General features: G+C 44.4%; 1 protein-coding gene across 1 annotated transcript in view; it reads left to right on the top strand.

The window, feature by feature from the left end:
- The window catches only part of SLC16A2 (solute carrier family 16 member 2), a 94339-nt gene extending 76753 nt beyond the window's left edge, over positions 1-17586 (top strand). The window contains exons 2-6 of the mRNA XM_081897879.1: positions 1450-1594; positions 9294-9756; positions 12268-12411; positions 12814-13042; positions 13351-17586. Coding sequence (XP_081754005.1) covers positions 1450-1594; positions 9294-9756; positions 12268-12411; positions 12814-13042; positions 13351-13571 — 1202 coding nt within the window. The 3' untranslated portion in view covers positions 13572-17586. The remainder of the gene's footprint in view (positions 1-1449; positions 1595-9293; positions 9757-12267; positions 12412-12813; positions 13043-13350) is intronic.
- Positions 17587-19419: the final 1833 nt, after the last annotated feature.

Raw genomic sequence — 19419 nt, 5'->3', positions numbered from 1 at the left:
CCCCCGTTTTCATTCTTTTATTACCTTTATCTTTCTTCTCTTTCTTTTGTTCCCCTTGCTGTGTGTGTGTGTGTGTGTCCTCTACTCTGGGTCATTGAAAGGATTGTATGCACATGAAGGTGATGGTTGGTTGGTGAAGGACCCTGTGGGAGAGGCAGGGAAGGGAACATCTCCCAGAGTGGGAGGCTGGGAGGAGAAAGGGGAGCTCCCAGGTGAGAGCTAGGAGGGTCATAGGATTATAGAATCATAGAATTGTAGAGCTGGAAGGGCTTCCTTGGCGTTATCAGCATCACACTCTAACCAGTTGGGTCCACCCCCTTCTGTGTGAGACAAGGATTAAGATCTACCTTTCAGAGAGGGCTTTGAATTTTCTTCACTCTTTTTCTTCTCCTTTTTTTAGATTAATGTGTTTTTTATTGCATTGTATGATGGAAAAGTTTTCCCCAAAAATTATTTGGAAAAAAAGAATTTTGTTTCTTGTCATTTGAATCTATTGGCCTTTGGAACTCTCCTGACATCACACCTGTCACTGGTCCTTCTTCACACCTTGCTTGTTTTTGCATGGCTGAAATGTGTTCTTTAACTCTGTTAATATTGATTTATTTCATAAAATTTATTTGCAGTTTGATTGTAAAAAAAATAAACAGCTCAAAAAACTCAAAGTGATTTATGAAAAGAACAAAACAATATTTTTTCCCATAAAAGCAGTCAAAAACAGCTATTTAAGACATAAAAAATGATAATTAAAATCAATGATGAGCTAAAACATGAGTGCTGCCACATTAAAATATTGAGTTCTTACAAATACGGAATGGTTAATATGTGGCACTTAGACCAGGGCCAGTTTTATGAGTCAAAGTGGTCAACTGGGCATATATGGGATAAGGCATCTCAGGGAAGCTGGTCCCAAGTTGTGAAGGGCTTTGTATACTTTTAGTTAACGTTTTGAACTTGGCCAGGCAGAAAATTGGCAACCAGCACAAGTCTCTGAGCACAGGTGTTATATGCTGGCAAGGTTTCAATCCTGTCAGCAATCATGCTGCAGCATTCCGCACTAGCCGCAGCTTCTAGGTCCAAGTGCAAGGGAAGCTCATTGAGGATCTCATTGCAATAATCCAGTCTTGAAGTCCTCAGAACATGAACTACCGCCTGATACTAATGCCTCTTGCTTGTCTGGATGAAGGATAGAGAGGAGTTTGTGTGTAGAAAGCCTCCTGCAGAAAGGTAGCATTTACTGCTTTTTCCTGCTTTTCCCACTTCTGGGAAGGCTGCCCACAAGGGAAAGTGACCCATGGGTGGAAAAAAATGTTACCCATCACTGGTCTGGAATCTAAAAAGACCTAACTGCACCTTGGCCTCTTTACTGCCATTGATGCCCAACTGGATCTTGCTTTTCCCAGGTGCCATTCTCACCTTCCTCTCCTCCCATCTCTCTTTTCCCATCTGCAGCCTGGGTTGGATCCTTGGGCATGGGGATGATATTCTTCTGCTCTCCTATCGTGAGCATCTTCACCGACCGGATCGGCTGCAGGACGACGGCTGCCTCGGGAGCGGCCATTGCCTTCATAGGGCTCTTCTCCAGCTCCTTCACCAAGTAAGTCTTCAGAACTTTGATCCTGCATCACTGTCCAGCATTAATGTCTGGTGTGAATTGTGCTTTAGGGCTCTTCTTATACTCTGTTACCAAACCAAGGCAATTGGTGTTTTAGCGAAGAAGGAGAAGGAGGAGGAGGAGGAGGAGGAGGACCCAGATCCTGCACTGTGTTTTTCTCTTCCTGATTGTCACTTCAGATCAACTGCAGAGGTCCACTTGCAATGCAGAGGTCCATTTTCATGGAGAATAATGGCAACTAGCCACGAGGGCTATAATAATAAGAATTTATTATTTCTACCTCACCCATCTGGCTTGGTTTTCCCCTCCACTCTGGACAGCTTTCAACAGAACATTAAAAACAGAATAAAACTTCAGATATTAAAAACTTCCCCAAACAGGGCTATGCTCTGCCTTCCATGATTGGAGGCAGTATCCTTCTGAATACCAGTTTCTGGGAACCACAGGACAGGAAAGTGCCCTTGTGCTTGGGTCCTGCTTGCGGGTTTCCCACAAGAATCTGGTTAGCCACTGTGAGTACAGTGTTGGGGCTAGATGAGCCATTGGCCCAATCCAGCAGCTGTTTCTTATGGGATAATGCTAGACAAAGCCAGTTTGCGGCATGCATCTTAGGTGGTCCATCCCATGCATGCAAGCAACCATCTGAAATGCCTGATTCTGTTGACACCCTTCAGAGGGGCATGCATTTGCAGAACGTTGCACATTCAGGAAACTCAGCCTAAGAAGGGGTCAAATTGAGGGCCCAGGAGAAGATATTGTCCTGTGTACCTTGCTCTAGCCAGCCTGAAACATGGAGCCTTCTAGTTATTTTAGAGACTTGCAAAGGGCACCTTTCCCCTCTTCTCCACCTCATCCAACCTCCTCCTGCGCCCCATCCACCCTTGGTGCTGTGCGGTATAGTGCAAATGGCTCAGGATCCAAGCTGTCTGCCTGATATTTGGGTTTATTGTTGCTACTAAGATGCAAGAGGAAAGGATATATTTCAACCTCATCACGTACACATTCCCTTCACAACCCTACTGCTCAACCCCAGGGTATTATTAGGCTCAGCCAGCCTAGTTCTCTCTTCCCCTTCTCCTCATTTACCCGACCCCAGCTGACTCTCAGTGTCCTTCAGCCATAAACGCAATTCTTAGGCTTGCACAGCCCGCCTAACTGTAAACCCTTTGGTTGTTTCAATGAAGTCCTATTCAGAGCAAACCCACTGAAATGGATAAACCTAGTCAGTCATGTCCATTAACTTTAATTTTATTGGTTTTTCACATAATGCAATAGAAGATTCAAAATGTAGAACAAATAGGAAAAAAGGATAAAATCCTGGAAGTAAATAAAATAGTATATCTAATAGGAGATAAGGTAACAAGAAAGCAGAGGCAATGCACATCAAATAAAGTGGCCCCATTATTTTCAATATAAGTATTATGTGTCCCAACAAAGAAGGTAGCAAAGTTTGTTGCAATTGTTTGCATTGATGTAGGAGATGATTACTTCTACAGGGTCTGGTTCTGCTATTCCATTCTTAGCTCATACGTGAGCCTAGGATTTTAATGAAGCGGTTGGGCAAGTCATATGAATCCCATTTCCCCCAAATCAAAGGCAGCAGCAAGAACAGAACTTCCTGTCATTGACATTCAGTCTGAACCCAGAAGTTCCCTCTTCATGCAGTGAAGTAACCTTTCTTACTTTTATGTTGTGCTGCAGCGTTCTGCACTAACTGCAGCTTCTAGATGAAGCACAAGGGAAGCCCCACTTAAAACACATTGCAGTAATCTTGTCCCCAAGTAATATTAAAAGGTAAAGGTACCCCTGCCCGTACGGGCCAGTCTTGCCAGACTCTGGGGTTGTGCGCCCATCTCACTCAAGAGGCCAGGGGCCAGCGCTGTCCGAAGACACTTCCGGGTCACGTGGCCAGCGTGACATCGCTGCTCTGGCAAGCCAGAGCTGCACACGGAAACACCGTTTACCTTCCCGCTAGAAAGCGGTCCCTATTTATCTACTTGCACCCGAGGGTGCTTTTGAACTGCTAGGTTGGCAGGCGCTGGGACCGAACAACGGGAGCGCACCCCGCCGTGGGAATTCGAACCGCCGACCTTTCGATCGGCAAGCCCTAGGCGCTGAGGCTTTAACCCACAGCGCCACCCGCGTCCCCAAGTAATATTCTCTTACTATATAAAATTTAATCTGCATGCCTAGGGTGTACTCTGAGTGTGCAGAAACTTTCAGTCAGCCTTGTTTTGTTTCAGTCAGCCTTGTTTTGCTTTGAAATTTACAAGCATTCAGCCACCTATGTTCAAATGTTTAGAGACATAAAACTTTTCCCATGCCTTTTAGAGCATTTTAACCACTGTGGTGCTGCTCTTAAGATGTCGTGGCCTATAACTCTCATTGTCCTTGGCCATTGACCATGCTGGTTGAAGATGTTGACTGTGGTAGTCCATTTAGAGAGGACCATCACGGTGGTTACCCTGGTTTAAGCTTTTAGTGCCGGTTGAATGCTAGAGGGACTTGGGCCTTGGCTGAAGCAGGATCAACATCTTCTGAAAGCCTCTTGGGTCCTTGGGTCCTTTCAGGGATTGTCCACACTTGACTTATCCTCTGCCCAGAAAGCAGGGGTCCAAGTGGTTTCCACCTTCCCCGCTCCTTTCCTAGGGAAAACCTGCTCTTCAGTGCTCAATCAGAGCAAATGTCAATCTGGAGAAAACCTGAATTGCCAATAATAGCCATCTGCCTACTTGGAAATAGACCATCTTCTCTGAACTATAGCCCAGATGGCCACATCCTTCAGCTTTCAAAAGAAGATTTTTTTTTCTGCCACACTAAAGTCATTAATAACTGCTAAACGCAACATTAACATTAAAAAACAGAGGAGGTTCATGTTTTTATGTAAGCCAGAACACAATGACAAATGGCCCTTGCAAGCTTTGCTTGGCTATGCATACTAAAAGGAAACATCAGGATATTAAATGGGTTTTTAGCGAAGAATGCATTCTTGCCATAAAATACTTATTTTCCCCTCAGCAATGTGCTGTTTCGACCAAAACACAGAGTTCTTTTTCTGTTTATTTTTAGGGTTTCAGAATGTCTGAGGCTTTCATGCTTGCTGCAAGTTGCAGGTTAGATTTTCAACAGATTTACAGGCCAGCACAATTGAAACCATTCAGTCTTCCTCTATCTTTGAAGCATCGTTGGGCGGCCAAGAATTCCATTCCATTTGTCCTTTATAACCTGTAACTCCTCCAGCCAAGCTTCAAATTATAGGCTATGACCAGAATCCTCAAGTTTAAAAAACACAACGCCATAAACTGCTGGAAAATAATGGAAATAAATCATGTTGTTATGACTTGAGGTTGGGGGTGGGAATACCACTTTTATGTAACATTGTAAAGTATCTTAAAATCTCTGGATACAATCCAGCCATAATTAGGCACTGTTAAGAGATTATGTAAATGTTGACTTCATTGTATTGGCTTGTATTAAATTCAGATTTCATTTTCAACTCCACTCACTTCAAGCAAGAGAGCTAAGCACTTATTGTAAACAAGTGGTATCTTTTTTAAAAAAGGAGAATAAAAAACTAAAGACATGTTTAAAGTGTCCCACTGAAATCATTAAGATTGAAATGCCACAGCTTTGGCTGGATCCCACCCAGTATTCAGCTCCAGAAGAGAAACCAGGCAAGATATTGTCCAACTAAAGCCTTAAAAGTACAGTCGTACCTTGGTTTTCGAACAGCCTAGTTCTCAAATGTTTTGGCTCCCGAACGATTGAAGCCCGGAAGTGACTGTTCTGGTTTTCAAGCGTTCTTTCAGAAGCCAAACATCCGACGGGACTTCCACAGCTTCCGATTGACTGCAGGAGCTTACTGCAGCCAATCAGAAGCCATGCTTTGGAAGTCGAATGGATTTACAGATCAGATTCCATTCGACTTCCAAGGTACGACTGTATAGTGACCTTGGAGAGATAATCTAAACCTGAGGGCAAGGCAGAGGACTCCTCCACACTGCTGTCGTTACTGCAGCTGCCTTCTGCAACATGTTCTTGACACAGTAGTGCATTAATGGTGGATTTGTTCTGCTTTATTACTTGTTCTGCAATGCTTCCCCAATGCTACCGCATTATTCCTATCAAGAGGGACTGCAGCATGACAAAAGTGGGCCAAAAAAAACACCCTCAGAATTTTTTGTTTATTTATTGAGAAGTTTTAGAATGTATACTGTTTGGCTATGAGGCAGTATGACTGGACCAAAACAATTGCAGGCCAAACATCCTTGGAAGAGGGGGTTAATTTTTAACACAGAAAGTTGACTTATACCAATTCAGTTCATGTAGTCAAGTATTGTCTGTTCCTGATGGACAGCAGTTCTCCAGTGCCTCTAGAAGAGTCTGTTTCAGCCCTGTCACATGAGTGGTGGTCTTTTTGTAACTAAAGGTGCTAAGAATTGGACCTATTATTTATGTGTATTGCAACTCAGCTATAATACCTGTTACTTGATACTCTTTGAGATAGCATGGAGTTATAAATGGATGACATGGAGTAAGATGACACCTCAGCGTGCAGTACCACTTTCTGTACAATACTCCCCCAATTCTTGGTAGTTCCTCCACTCTCAGAAGCTTGAATGTGTTTGCATATCCTCCAACATTTCTCCAATGAAAATAGGGACGTGATATTGTTCTTGTTACTATTATTATACCCCGCCCATCTGACTGGGTTGCCCCAGCCACTCTGGGCGACTTCCAACATATATAAAAACATGATAAAAAATTAAACATAAACAAACTGCCCTATGCAGGGTTGCATTCAGATATCTTCTAAAGATTGTATAAGTTACTTATTTCCTTGGATCAGGGGTTGCATAACTCCAAACCCTCTAACATTTTTCCAATGAAAATAGGGATGTCCTAAGGGAAAACGGGACATTCCGGGATCAAATCAGAAGCATCTTCTGTAAATCTGGGACTGTCCCTGGAAAATAGGGACACTTTGAGGCTCTGTGTTTTGTGACACAGGAGAATGCATTTTCCATGGCAGCTCTTCAGCTGTGGAACTCCTTTCTCATGAAGGTGCATCTAGCCCCCTCGTTATACAGCTTCCGGACAATGCTGAAGACACATCTCTTTACTCAGACTTTTGACACTTGAAATACATCTTTTTAGAGACCAACTTATATATGTAATTTTAAGTTGTTTTAAACTGTTTTTAATAATACATAATTTTGTTTTTTAATAGTAGCATTGTACCTTAATTACTGCCACTCAGCCTGGGAAGGGCAGGTAATAAGAAAGAGAAAAAGAACACACATACCCCAGGGTCAACAGACTTGTGCTGCTTTGTCAGAGGTTTCAGATCATGTTCTGAGATGGCAAATTAGGCTTAGCTACCATGGGCTGTGGCTTTGTCATCTCAAGAAAACTAAGCAAAATCATTTACTTGAAGACACTTTCCAAAAGGGCCGATAGATCATGGACTGCACCAAATTTTGCCGAGGGTTGCACAGAATATTTGAGAATCTGCCAAGTACCTGCAACCCAGCAGGAGGTCTGCTAAGAACCTGCTGCAATGAGGAGGTAGATTCACTGAAGGAGGAGAGGCATGGAGGGCATCTTTCCCAAGGAGCCTAAAATCTGTGCTTTGCTTTATTCTGATGTGGGGCGTTGACTTCATTTCAGCTAACCTTGAAAACTTTCATTTTTGAAAGCTGAGCTGTGAGGGAAGAAGTGAGTGGAGATCTTAATCTGTTCTGGGATCTGTTCTCCATCTCTGCACATTGGCACAGTACAGTTTGCATTTTTATAGTCCAGAGAAGAGTTTCGCCTTTGAAGTAGCTGAGCGCTGAAGCTGTTAGTGGCTGTGATGTTGTGCTTCTCCCAAGGTGTCTCTGATGTGGTTCTGGAAGAACTGAAAATTGGCTTTCAGGACAGCCTTTGAATAGCTTCAGGTAGAAATTGTGTGTCTCTTTGTGCTTGAGTAGCCAAGGAGAAAGGCATGTCATGGAATAAATGATACCCTCATAAATGTTTTCTTAATTTCCTCTTGCCTCATTTCTTGTGGGCAGGACAACCTATACCTGCCTTATTAGGAGCAATTTATGAATGTTCTGTTTTTAGAAAAGAATAAGATGTTGTTTTAAGCCAATTTCCTTCCACAGTACATTACAAGGCTCAACAGGCAAGGCTTTGTTGAGCTTTCTGCTGAAATGCAGAGTGGATGAAGCTGTATGATTATCCTTCTGAAATGAATGGCATCGCCTTCTGGCAGCCATCTTGTTATTACTTTTTTTAAAAGAAAGAAAGAAAAAGTCTTAGTAGTTGGAAAGTATTGGAGTGGTGCTGGTAGAGATTACTCCCAGAGTGGCTAACCAAAAGCGTCTGAGATGCCTGCAAGTAAAGCTGCTGTTGCCCTGCTCCATTCCTGCACTGCAAGCTGATTGAATAGCCATTCCTTCTCCACAGGTAATCTTGGTATCTGTACAGTGGTACCTCGGGTTAAGAACTTAATTCGTTGTGGAGGTCCGTTCTTAACCAGCAACTGTTCTTAACCTGAAGAACCACTTCAGCTAATGGGGCCTCCCGCTGCTGTTGTGCTGCCGGAGCACAATTTCTGTTCTCATCCTGAAGCAAAGTTCTTAACCCGAGGTACTATTTCTGGGTTAGCGGAGTCTGTAACCTGAAGCGTCTGTAACCTGAAGCGTCTGTAACCTGAGGTACCACTGTAGTTCTGCATCAAGAACTGGGGTGTGGGGCGATGATTAGAGATTAGGTATCCTCAACACAGCAGTTTACCAGACTATAACTCCCAGTGTTGTAGTGCAGATATGTCTACATAAAAGAGGAAGGCTCTGTGGACCAGAGCAGGATGTGTCTGATGTCAGAGATAAACTCAGCAGCAGTAGTAGTAGTAGTAGTAGTAATTTCTGTAGTAGCACCACCACAGCTACCCCAGTCTATAGAATCTTCTCCTAATGGATCCCTGCCTGGTGCCAACTTCCTCATCTTTTCAGCACCAGGCAAATAGATTTTTGCTCCCCTGGGCATTTGAGTAACATCATTGCCTGGATGAGTTGCTCTTCTTTCCTTTAGGGTGTGTGTTCAGCTTAGGTTGGAATAGTATGTTTGAGAAGAGCCCTTTTATGATACTGTATCCTTGAATCTGGTTTTAATGTGCTTATCTGATTTTCACTATGTTACTTTTACTTTGATTTAGTTTACTAAACCTAAGTTGTTAAACTCCCCACATACCTGAGGTGCATCTGAAACCCTCATTGTAGAGCTTTCGACGAATGCCGAAGACACATGTTGTTGTTGTTGTTGTTGTTGTTGTTGTTGTTGTTGTTGTTGTTGTTGTTAATATCAATATCCCTCTTTTCCCCCAAACTCAAGGCAGCTGACACAAATTCAGACAACACAGATAAATTACAAAAAAGCTGAAAACATATAAAGGATAATCATTGAAAGATAATTGAGCCCTAACAGGATTAAAACAATATAAAAATCAAACATATTAGAATACCGATAATAAAAAAAGCATAGCACCTTTGAAAGCCCTTTCTTTAAAAAATAACAGTCAGTTCCCAAAGGCCTGTTGGAATAAAATAGGCTTCATCAGATGGTGTAAGAACAAAGACATGACGATGACGATGGTGATGATGGAAAGTAACTGGTGTTTATTTGTTTCCAACAGGTCTCTTGAAGTCCGTTATTTCACTTATGGAGTCCTCTTCGGCTGTGGCAGCTCCTTTGCCTTCCAGCCCTCTCTGGTCATCCTTGGTCACTACTTCAAGCAGCGCCTAGGCTTGGCTAATGGCCTGGTGACGGCTGGCAGCTGTGTCTTCTCCATGGGCCTGCCTTTCCTCTTGAAGATTGTTGGCAGGGCCATTGGGCTGGCCCACACTTTCCAGGTTCTCAGCGCCTTTATGCTCGTCCAGATCTTCTTGTCCCTAACTTTCCGTCCCATGTTCCCTTCGACCTCTGACCCCCACGATGTGGAGCACGTGAAGCTAGACAGCCGGAGCTGGCGGCAGCAATGTGCATCGCAGATGCGGAAGTATTTCAGCCTGAGGGTCTTCAGGAAAAAAACCTACCGGATCTGGGCTTTTGGGATTGCAACTGCCGTTCTGGGGTACTTTGTACCTTACATGCATCTGGTGAGAGGAGGAGAAGACAGTTGGGGGTTGGGAAAGGTTGATATAAGGGAGTGAGGGATGGTGAAGGTGGTTCAGAAACCAGTGTGATTAGTTTTTGATGAAGAAGCTCCACAGGAACACAGCCAATCTGAGCAGGATGGAATATTATGAGACTAATTCTGATTGGCTGACTTTCCCCCTACCTGGTGAGACTGTAAAACTGGCACATTGCCACTGAGGGAAATTTCATAATAACGATTGCGGGTTACACAGATTCCTTATTGCATGCCAGTGCTTGAGAGACTTCGCTGTTATTACAAGCCACCAAAAATAGTTCATTGAAAGTCAGCCAAGCTGGAAACATAAGAGCTATCCTGAAACTCAGCATCTTGAGAGCATTCTGCTGCCTCATCAATAGATCCAGCACTGTAGTTAAAGTGAAGGAAAACAGTTCTCTTTGCCTAGTGCTGAGTGACATGAGATGCTGTTAAGTCACAAAGCAGATATCATCTTACCCATTTGTTTGCTTGCTAAACTTATACAACGTATTAGGAAAAGAAGAACAAGCAACAACAGCACCAGCGTCCCCCATAACAGTGATAGAATACTTTGGCAGCATGCTAACAGTAAACAAAACAAGACTCCAACCTACTGACTAGCAGATAAAAATAAAAACTCAACACCAAGAACGTTGGGCTAGGACCTGGGAGACCAGGGTTTGAATCCCCACACAGCCATGAATCTCACTGGGTGACCTTGGACCAGTCACTGTACCTCAGCCTAACCTACCTCACAGGGTTGTTGTTGAAATGAGGGGGAGAACTATGTAAGCTGCTTTGAACTCCTTGGAAGGAAAGGTGGATATAAATGCAATAAATAGTAACAGCAACAATATCCTCCCTAGCCCCCAAATCACTCACATTAACCCAATTTTTCTTCTTTTAAATCTCCCCACCCCACCCAGAAGTCTGACATTAAGGCCAGCTGCTGTAAAGTTGTGGTGGGTGAGTCCAGGGTCCTCCAAGTATGGTCCAGCACCTCTCCTCTAATTTCATTGGGAGCAGCAGCAAAAGCAGAGTAGGAAAATGATAAAAGTTTCACCTGCTCTGCACTTGTTTTGGGTGTTGCTGTTCTCCTGCTGCTGGAGGTTAATTTATTCAGTGATATGAGATTTCAGGGCAACTGAAAATACTTCTTCAGTAGGCTTGAGCACTATATCCTAGGCATTGTTATCCATTTTTAAAGTGCCTTTTTTTGCCGTTACAGTGGTTGGTTAGAAACAAGCTTGTCTTTTAAGACAGCCTTTCCAGAGCAGATGCCTTCCAGATGTTTTGGGCTGCAACTCCCATCAGCCCCAACCAGATAGCCATGCAAGGACTTTGCTGCCCTTCCTATCACTCTGTGGTGTGGAATACCAGGATTGTGTACTGGGCAACTGAGTAGGGCATCAAAAGTCTTTCAGAATCCTTTCAAGATCCCCTTCAGTGTGTAATTGATATATACAGTACTTCATTTTCTCTCTGCAGAAACCCAAGGAGATGTTGTGCCTGCATAGTGCACCATGTGGGAACCTTCTAGAACAGGGTAGGGCATTGCACATTCTTCAGAGCCTGTTAGAGATTATGGATTATGGCCGGAGAGTGTGCAAAACTGATATATGCATATTGCCCAAGTCCTGTTGGGATTATGCATAATGACTGGTGATTGTACAATTTTTTGATTATGTATATATATATAGACGTTCTCCAAGACATGTTGGCGCTTACATATGTTGACCAGGAAATTACACCCTTCCCTCTTCATGGCTGGATTATGTGCACATACTCCATGAGGCCTGGTTGTTATGCACATTAACCACCCAACTTACCTCTCCCTTAACATGTGATGCTTCTTGTGAAGTGGAGGAACAATATGATGATATCAACATCACATTATGACTGTGAGGTAGGTGAGTCACCATGTGGAGCTGCTTTAAGGGTCTCTGGTTCTAAAGGTCCCCTTAGGTTAGACTTCAGCTTCCAGTTCCTGAAGGCCCAGAACAAGACAATGGATTGTATGCAAGGCTGTCCCAGACATGGTGCCAAACTAAATCTCTCTGGAGAGTCAAAATGTGAGTGGCATGTGCTTTTGTTTCATGGAGCCATTCTCATGATTGACAACTTTCTGGTCCCCAGGGCCCAGACAGTGCTGTGAAGGAGAGGAAGAAAATAAACACCAGGCATTATGAATGAAATAAAAAGATAAGATCCGCGTCAAAACTTGATCATTGAAGGTGCTATTGTTACAATTCTTAGCAGGGGTGACTGTGGGAAAAAATGAATTCAGAGCAGCAGACAACCTTGCTAGTGAGGCAGATCGTTGGAGCTTCTCAACCCATAATTCATTGCTAACCCAAACATTGTCTGTGCTGCTGTGGTCCATTCACACTGCAGGTCTCAGGGGTTGCTTTTGCTTCAAGCTCCTGCAGGTGAAGCCCACTGTAACAAATGCACACCTGATATCCTTGTTCCCTCTATCTCTTCACTTTCCCAGGTGAAGTATGTGGAAGAGGAGTTTAAGGAAACAGAAAGGGCATGGATTCTGCTGCTTTGCATTGGAGCTACATCAGGGGTTGGGCGTTTGGCTTCAGGGCCAATAAGTGACCTCATCCATGGGCCGAAGAAGATTTACCTACAGGTAGGCAGCGAATCTCTGAGTTGTTACAGCATTTGTAGTATTGAAGGACCATTTCCAGCCTGCCTCTTCAAATAAACTTTTGGGAAGGCCATCCATTTCTTCACGGCGCAGTCAGTGACCTCCTGCCTTCAGAGTGCAGGTGCTCTGTGCATTTAAGTCCTTCCTACTGGTGATACTTACTTTTAATATTTAACTGGAGCATCTGTGAGAGGCATGAATTGTCTCGCCCCCAGACCACTGATGAGGATAGAGTCACTGGGCCCTGAGAATACACAAATCAGCCATCCTTCCTCTTAGGTGCTGTTCCTAGTTTACAGTCCTTTCAGTTTCTTAACCCCCTTGGGTGTGGTGGAATTGCTCCAAGTTTGTTGCCAGAATGACATCGGTATTTTGTCTCCTCAGGTTGCCTCCTTTATACTCTTGGGTATAATGTGCATGATGATCCCACAGTGCCAAGAGTTTTGGGGGGTCATTATTGTCTGCCTTTTCCTTGGACTTTGTGATGGACTCTTCATAACCATCATGGCTCCCATTGCTTTCGAGCTGGTTGGGCCCATGCAGGCATCTCAAGCCATTGGTTATCTCCTGGGACTTATGGCCATTCCAATGACAGCAGGTCCCCCAATTGCAGGTAAGTGAATTGTCAGGTTGGGTTACCTTGATCAAAGTAAATGGTTTTTGGAACGTCCAACAGGACTTCTCCCTGCAGAGGCATAAGCAATTGATAATGGGTGTGCAGACTGATACTGGGCTCTTGCCTTAAAGCCCAGAAATCTCCATGTAGTCGCAATTGGACCTGCACCAGTAGCAAAATGTGCCTGGCACCTGGGGAATTTGGAACACTGTCCAAGTGGCACAGCCACGAGTGCATTCCAAAACAGGTGGAAGGCACCAGGTTGGCAAAAGCTGGTTATAAAACCATTCTCTCCTGTTTTGTAGGGTTTCTCGGTGAACATTTTGGGAATTACCACCTCGCCTTCTATTTTGCTGGTGTTCCTCCCATTGTTGGAGGTCTGGTTCTGTCTCTTGTTCCTCTGATCCATCAAAGACAGCTCAGGAAGAAGCGGCTGGATTCTGGGAAAGACAAGATGCTGGTTTCAGAGACCATTATGAACGGAGAGCTTCTCCCTGGTTCTCCAGCCATGGAGGCCCACATGTAAAGCCATCCTTCAAATCTCCCAGTGCCCTGGTGCACACACTGTCACCACCAGCATTCTCTGGCACTGTACCTGAGCCCAGCCCTTCCCGAAGAGGAATCGAGCTTCTTCAATTGTAGGCAAGGACTGGTCATGTAAGGACAATCCTGATTGGACAGTTTCACCTTTCAAGTTGATTCTGTTTGGCTCTCTCCTACAGAGAGAATTCTTGTAGCGCTATAACTTGTTTGCCCTGCTATGATTGTTGGCACAGCAATGGATTACACATAGGAAGGTGTTAAAAGTTTTAAAAATTGATTCCTCAGTCCAGCCCCCTCCTCTCCACCACCAAAATTCTAAAGCCATGCTTGGATACCTTGCCTTGAAAGTGGAGTTTAATCTCACTGTGAGATCCTTTGGGAGTTAATTTTGTATCAGCCAAATTCTCAAAAGTCTGAAACACTCAAGGAGGCTAAAAAAGGTAAATTCTGAATCATGTTGTTTCTTTTGAATCTGACTCTGAAATTGTAGGAAAGCGTACTTGGTTTTCTTAGCGGCCTTTTTCAGATAACTTTTTTTGCCACCTACTTTTACTAAATGCATCCCTCTGTCAAAAGGATCCCTCTCTGCTTCCTCCAATTCAACTGTCCCTGTGGCAGATATTGCTTCTCTCAAGGTATGCAGTCCAGAGTTTTCAGAATAGTGTTCTCTAACCATTGCCTGAGTGGGTCCATTGCATAGGAAAACAGATTTAACTCTTGAAAGTGTGGGTGGTGATGTCCAACTCATTAATACTTTCAGTTCGGCAAAATGTAGTTTATCTCTCTCCATTAATAACTCATTATCGTCCAAGCTGCCACCCTTCTGACTTGCAGATTTCATACAGGACCAGATTTAGAATAATTCTTTTACTAGAAAGAATTTACAGAGCAGCGTTTCCGTGCGCTGCTCTGGTTCACCAGAAGCGGCTTAGTCATGCTGGCCACATGACTCGGAAGCTGTAGGCCGGCTCCCTCCGCCAGTAAAGCGAGATGAGCGCCGCAACCCCAGAGTCGGTCATGACTGGACCTAATAGTCAGGGGTCCCGTTACCTTTACCTTTACTAGAAATAGTGCTTTTGGGCCGCAAGGAAGACTGCTCCATAGGAATTGGTATGTTCATAGGAATTGGTATGTGCAATCTCCAGGATTGTTTCGACTAGATTAGTTGAGGTTGATAAAACCTCCCTCCTATTTGCACAAGGACTTGAGACATTCATTCCAATGCAGAATCTGCAACCCATGTGTGGAAACAGATTTTCTGCATGCAGAATTGTGTTGAGTGCCCAAGAACCCTCTGCGAGTGGGTCCGGGTGGGGTGGGGTGGGGAGGACCAGCAACTTGTTACCACATGTGGGTCTTCACAGGAATCTCCATTTGGAAGCATGAAGATTGGTCTCCTAGGAGCATACTCTTCTTCCTGTGAGCAGCAGCCGACATGTGCACAGGCTTCTGTTATACTTGGGAGTTCCCTGGATCAGGGTAATCTTTGCGTGGGAAAAGTTGTTCCTTAATCTCCTTGCAAAGGTAGCTAATCATCATATTTCTTCTGGTTTTGGTCTGGGGTCAGTGTTGTAGAAGCTCCCGAAAGCAGCCAGGCATTTGCCAAAATAAAAACTTTGCTTTAACCCCAGCTGAGATTTTGTGTTGGGTCATGTGCTGATGTCTTTCTGCTTACTCACCTTTGACTTCTCCATCCAGTGTCACCTACCTCTTGGGAAAGGCCTGTTCAGGTGTTCGTATGTGGGGGTTCAGTTCCAAGGGTTCTGTGTATACATGAAAATCAGTATACTCAAACCCTTGGAGGTGCAAGTGAGTGGTAGAGAGAGGAAGAACCCCCCCCCAATACTCCCAGAGCCCACATGCCAAGTGGGCCTTGCCTGGGAAACAAGGTGGAGAGCTTAGAAGCTGCCAGGTAAGGCCCTCTCAGCAGGCAAGCTCTGGAAGGCTAAGGATGCTTGCACGATATCTTGCAGGAACTCAGATGGCACTGCGAAATCTTATGCAAGCATCCCTGAGCCAGCGCACTGAGCAGGCCTTAGACCTCAAGCAAAGCAGAGCTTTAAAGTTCTTTATACGCCAGGTAACCCCAAGCAGACCTGGCACAAAGAGTGCCTTTAAACTCTCTGCCTTGCTTGGATTTAACTTGCACGATTTCAACGCACCTCCCTTCCACTGCATATGGTTGAAATCACGCCTTTTCACGTTTGCATCTTTATTTCGAGAGTATGGAATAAGATAGAGGGATATTAAGTGGACTAGAATCTGGGAAACCAGTGTTAACATCAGCCATGAAAACTCATTGTATGTGACCTTGAGCCAGCCACTGTCTCCGAGCCTTACCCATCTCACAGGGTTGCTGTGAAGTGGCTCCTTGAGCTCCTTGGAGAAAAGGTAGAATAGATATAATGCAATACTGATAAATAAGGAGTGAACAAAACAAAAAAGTTTCTCTCCAACCTGCTTTTCCCCAATTTTGAACTGGGGAAGGTGAACTGGGGAAAAAGCCTATCATAAAAATCAAAGGAAAAATCAGATCTGGGACACAATCAGGATATTTAGGGCTACAAACATTGGACTTAATGGGCAGGTCATTCAGTATGTGGCTGTCTGCTAGGACAAGCTTGCTTGGCTGGGCTGTGCAGGCAAGGTGCAATCCATGATCCTATAGTGCATATAGACTCTGCAAGCTGAGCTCCCAACCAAATCATGTTCTGCACCACCTGCTTTTTGGCCCGACATCCTTCTTCGAAGGATTGCCCCAGTAGTGTTTGTGAACTGACCTCCACGGTCGGCTACAAACAAGGTAGTCAGCCTGTGTGGGGACTGTACCACACTCCAGACCTCAGCAGGTGATCCCATAATTGAATGCCTTTTGACACCAGGGATGGGAAAAATAGAAAAGACAGATAAGTAGTTGCTAAAGGAAGACAAGGCTGGAACTGTATTCCTTGACACTTCTTCTGTTTTTGTCTCAAAGGAATTATTTGCTATCCATGGGCATTCAGCCCAAATGAACCTCCTTCCCACCCCACCCCACCCCACCTTCTGAAATGGTGCAGTCTACAAAAAATTCCCCCACCACAATGAGAGCTGGGACCCAACCATTATACCTTTTATGAGACCTTGTGCTCTGCACACCCACTGTGATAACAGTCATATTTCAGAGAGGTGGGCTATACTGAGGGCAGGAAGAGCCTCGATTCCAGGCACCTGGGAAGCCACCTTTCATCCACAGCGCAGAATGGGAACAAGCCCCCAGAAACTCCCAGTGGGCTGGTTGTTATGCCCAGAATGTATGTTGCAGAGACAGTGCAGTAGAATCAACCCTTTCTGAATCTACCAGAACTTGGCAGTGCCTCAGAAGCCTTATCTCCTGGTCAAGGGACATTTGTTTAATGTAGCCACTGAGTGCTGGTGGATTCAGAAAGCTACTGACATATAAAAAGAAAGTCCTTCTTCATGCAGTGCATTGTTAAACTATGGAGTTTTCTCCAACAGGAGGCAGTGATGGCCGCCAACCCAAACGGCTTCAAAAGAGGATAGGATAAGGCTATCCATGGCTACTAGCCATGAGGGCTGTGCTCTGCCTTCACGGTTGGAGGCAGCTCTGCTTCTGAATACCAGAAACCCTAGGAGAGGAGGGTGCTCTTGTGCTTGGGTGCTGCTTGAAGATTTCCCATCGGAGCATCTGGTCAGCCACTGTGAGAACAGGATGCTGGACTAGATTGGCCCCTGGCCTCATCCAACAGGGCTCTCATTATGTTCTACCGTATTGCCTCTCTTCTTAAGGTAATTTACTCAGAGTATTAACCATCTGTAAGTTGCTTGAGCCTCATCCACTCAACTAACCCATGGAGGTATCAAAATCAATTGGGTCCTTCCCTATAAAGACCATTTAGAGAGTGAGAGAGGAGGGGGAATCGTGTATGCTTCTCCCATCCACCTAGCTGCTTTTTTGTGTTCCTTTTCCCCCCAATAAATTTTTATTGTTCTCTTTACATATTCTTTCTTACAATACTTTAATCAACACAAAACCATTTTAGCTCTGCCAAGCTTGTGACCTCCCTCTCTCCCTTCAGTTGGTATCCCATATCACATCCATTCACGTATTTTATCTTTTCACTTTTTTCATATACATTGTAGGAGTTACTTCAGTCCTGCTAGTGTCCTTAAATTTGTACATCTGTCTTTTAAATATACAGTGGTACCTCTAGATGCGAACGGGATCCATTCCGAAGCCCCGTTCACATCTAGAAGCAAACTTAACCAGCGATGGCACGTCTGCGCACGCACGTGCCGCTTTTTGCCACTTCTGTGCATGCGCGTGATGTCATTTTGAGCGTCTGCGCATGCGCAAGCGGCAAAACCCAGAAGTAACGCGCTCCGTTACTACCGGGTTGCCGCGGAGCGCAACTCAAACACACTCATCCCAAAGCACATTCAACCCGAGGTATGACTGTACAATAAATTTACTCCCCCCTCTTGTGTTCTAAGCTGATTGTTATTTAAGAATAGCCATATTCCTGGATATATTATGTATTCGCGAGATATACAGGGCTTTTAAAAGAGAGAAAATCTAGTTGTAGTGTATTGGTTAGGAGACAGAGTTCAGGACTGAGAAGCCCTCCTTCAGATCTCACCTCAGCCACAAACTCAATAGCTAGATATTAGTCTAAAGCTTACCCCTGCCCCCAGTCAATTTGCAATATCAGGTCTACTGCCCTGCCTTCAGGATTGTTGTATGATTTACAAGAAGATAATGCATGTAGGGCACTATATAAATGCTTACAATTACGCTTTCAATTTTTATCATATATTTCCACGAACAGTCTTTGTACTTTGCTATGAATTTTAGCCTCCACTTGCCGAAATAATGCCCATACATACAATATAATAATTTTATTATAATAATAATAATTTATTATTTATACCCCGCCCATCTGGCTGAGTTTCCCCAGCCACTCTGGGCGGCTCCCAATCAGTATTAAAAACAATACAGCATTACATATTAAAAACATCCCTAAACAGGGCTGCCTTAAGATGTCTTCTGAACGTCAGGTAATTCTTTATCTCTTTGACATCTGATGGGAGGGCGTTCCACAGGGCGGGCGCCACTACCGAGAAGGCCCTCTGTCTGGTTCCCTGTAACCTCACTTCTCGCAATGAGGGAACCGCCAGAAGGCCCTCGGCGCTGGATCTCAGTGTCTAGTCTGAGATCCAAAACAGTAGCTTTATCCTTGAAGCCAAGCCTTCAGTTCCCTGTGTTAGGGCCGTTTTGATGTTGCAAATCTTCAGAGAAAATGCCCCCATTTTCCTGCCTAGATCTTGAAGGCCAGAGTCTCTAAGTGGACTGTTTCACTCCTGTTCCTCACCTCTTTTTGCCTGTTTTCTGTGCTTTCTGTTTAATGACTCTCCCTCGTTGGATGGAAACAGCTACTGTCTCTGGTCTTCTGCCAAAGGTAGATCATCACTGTCCATGATATATGAGTACCTGTTAGGATCTGCCATCATTGCCACATCATAACCACATGACAGAGGCAGCATTGTATAATGTTCTCTGCAATCTGTGACTTATGAAATCTTCACCTGTCTCGGAGATAAACTGCTGAAATCAAAGTGAGAGCACAATGATGTGTCATGGGGCAGCTAAGCTGTGAGTGGGTGGTGGGGGCCTGCTGGTGAATGTGGTGATCACATTCAGATAAGGCATGTTGGAGCCACACTTTCTTGGTAGTTTTCACTCTTGAGTCTATAGCTCTAACATGTTAAACAGTCATGAAAATGAAAGAGGCGTTTGACTGCCACTGCAGCACTCTGAGATATTTAAATGC

The sequence above is a fragment of the Podarcis melisellensis genome (assembly GCF_964234715.1).
Source record: "Podarcis melisellensis genome assembly, chromosome: Z".
NCBI lineage: Eukaryota > Metazoa > Chordata > Lepidosauria > Squamata > Lacertidae > Podarcis > Podarcis melisellensis.
Note: the sequence above shows the minus strand (reverse complement) of the source record. Positions and strands in the feature narration are given on the sequence as shown.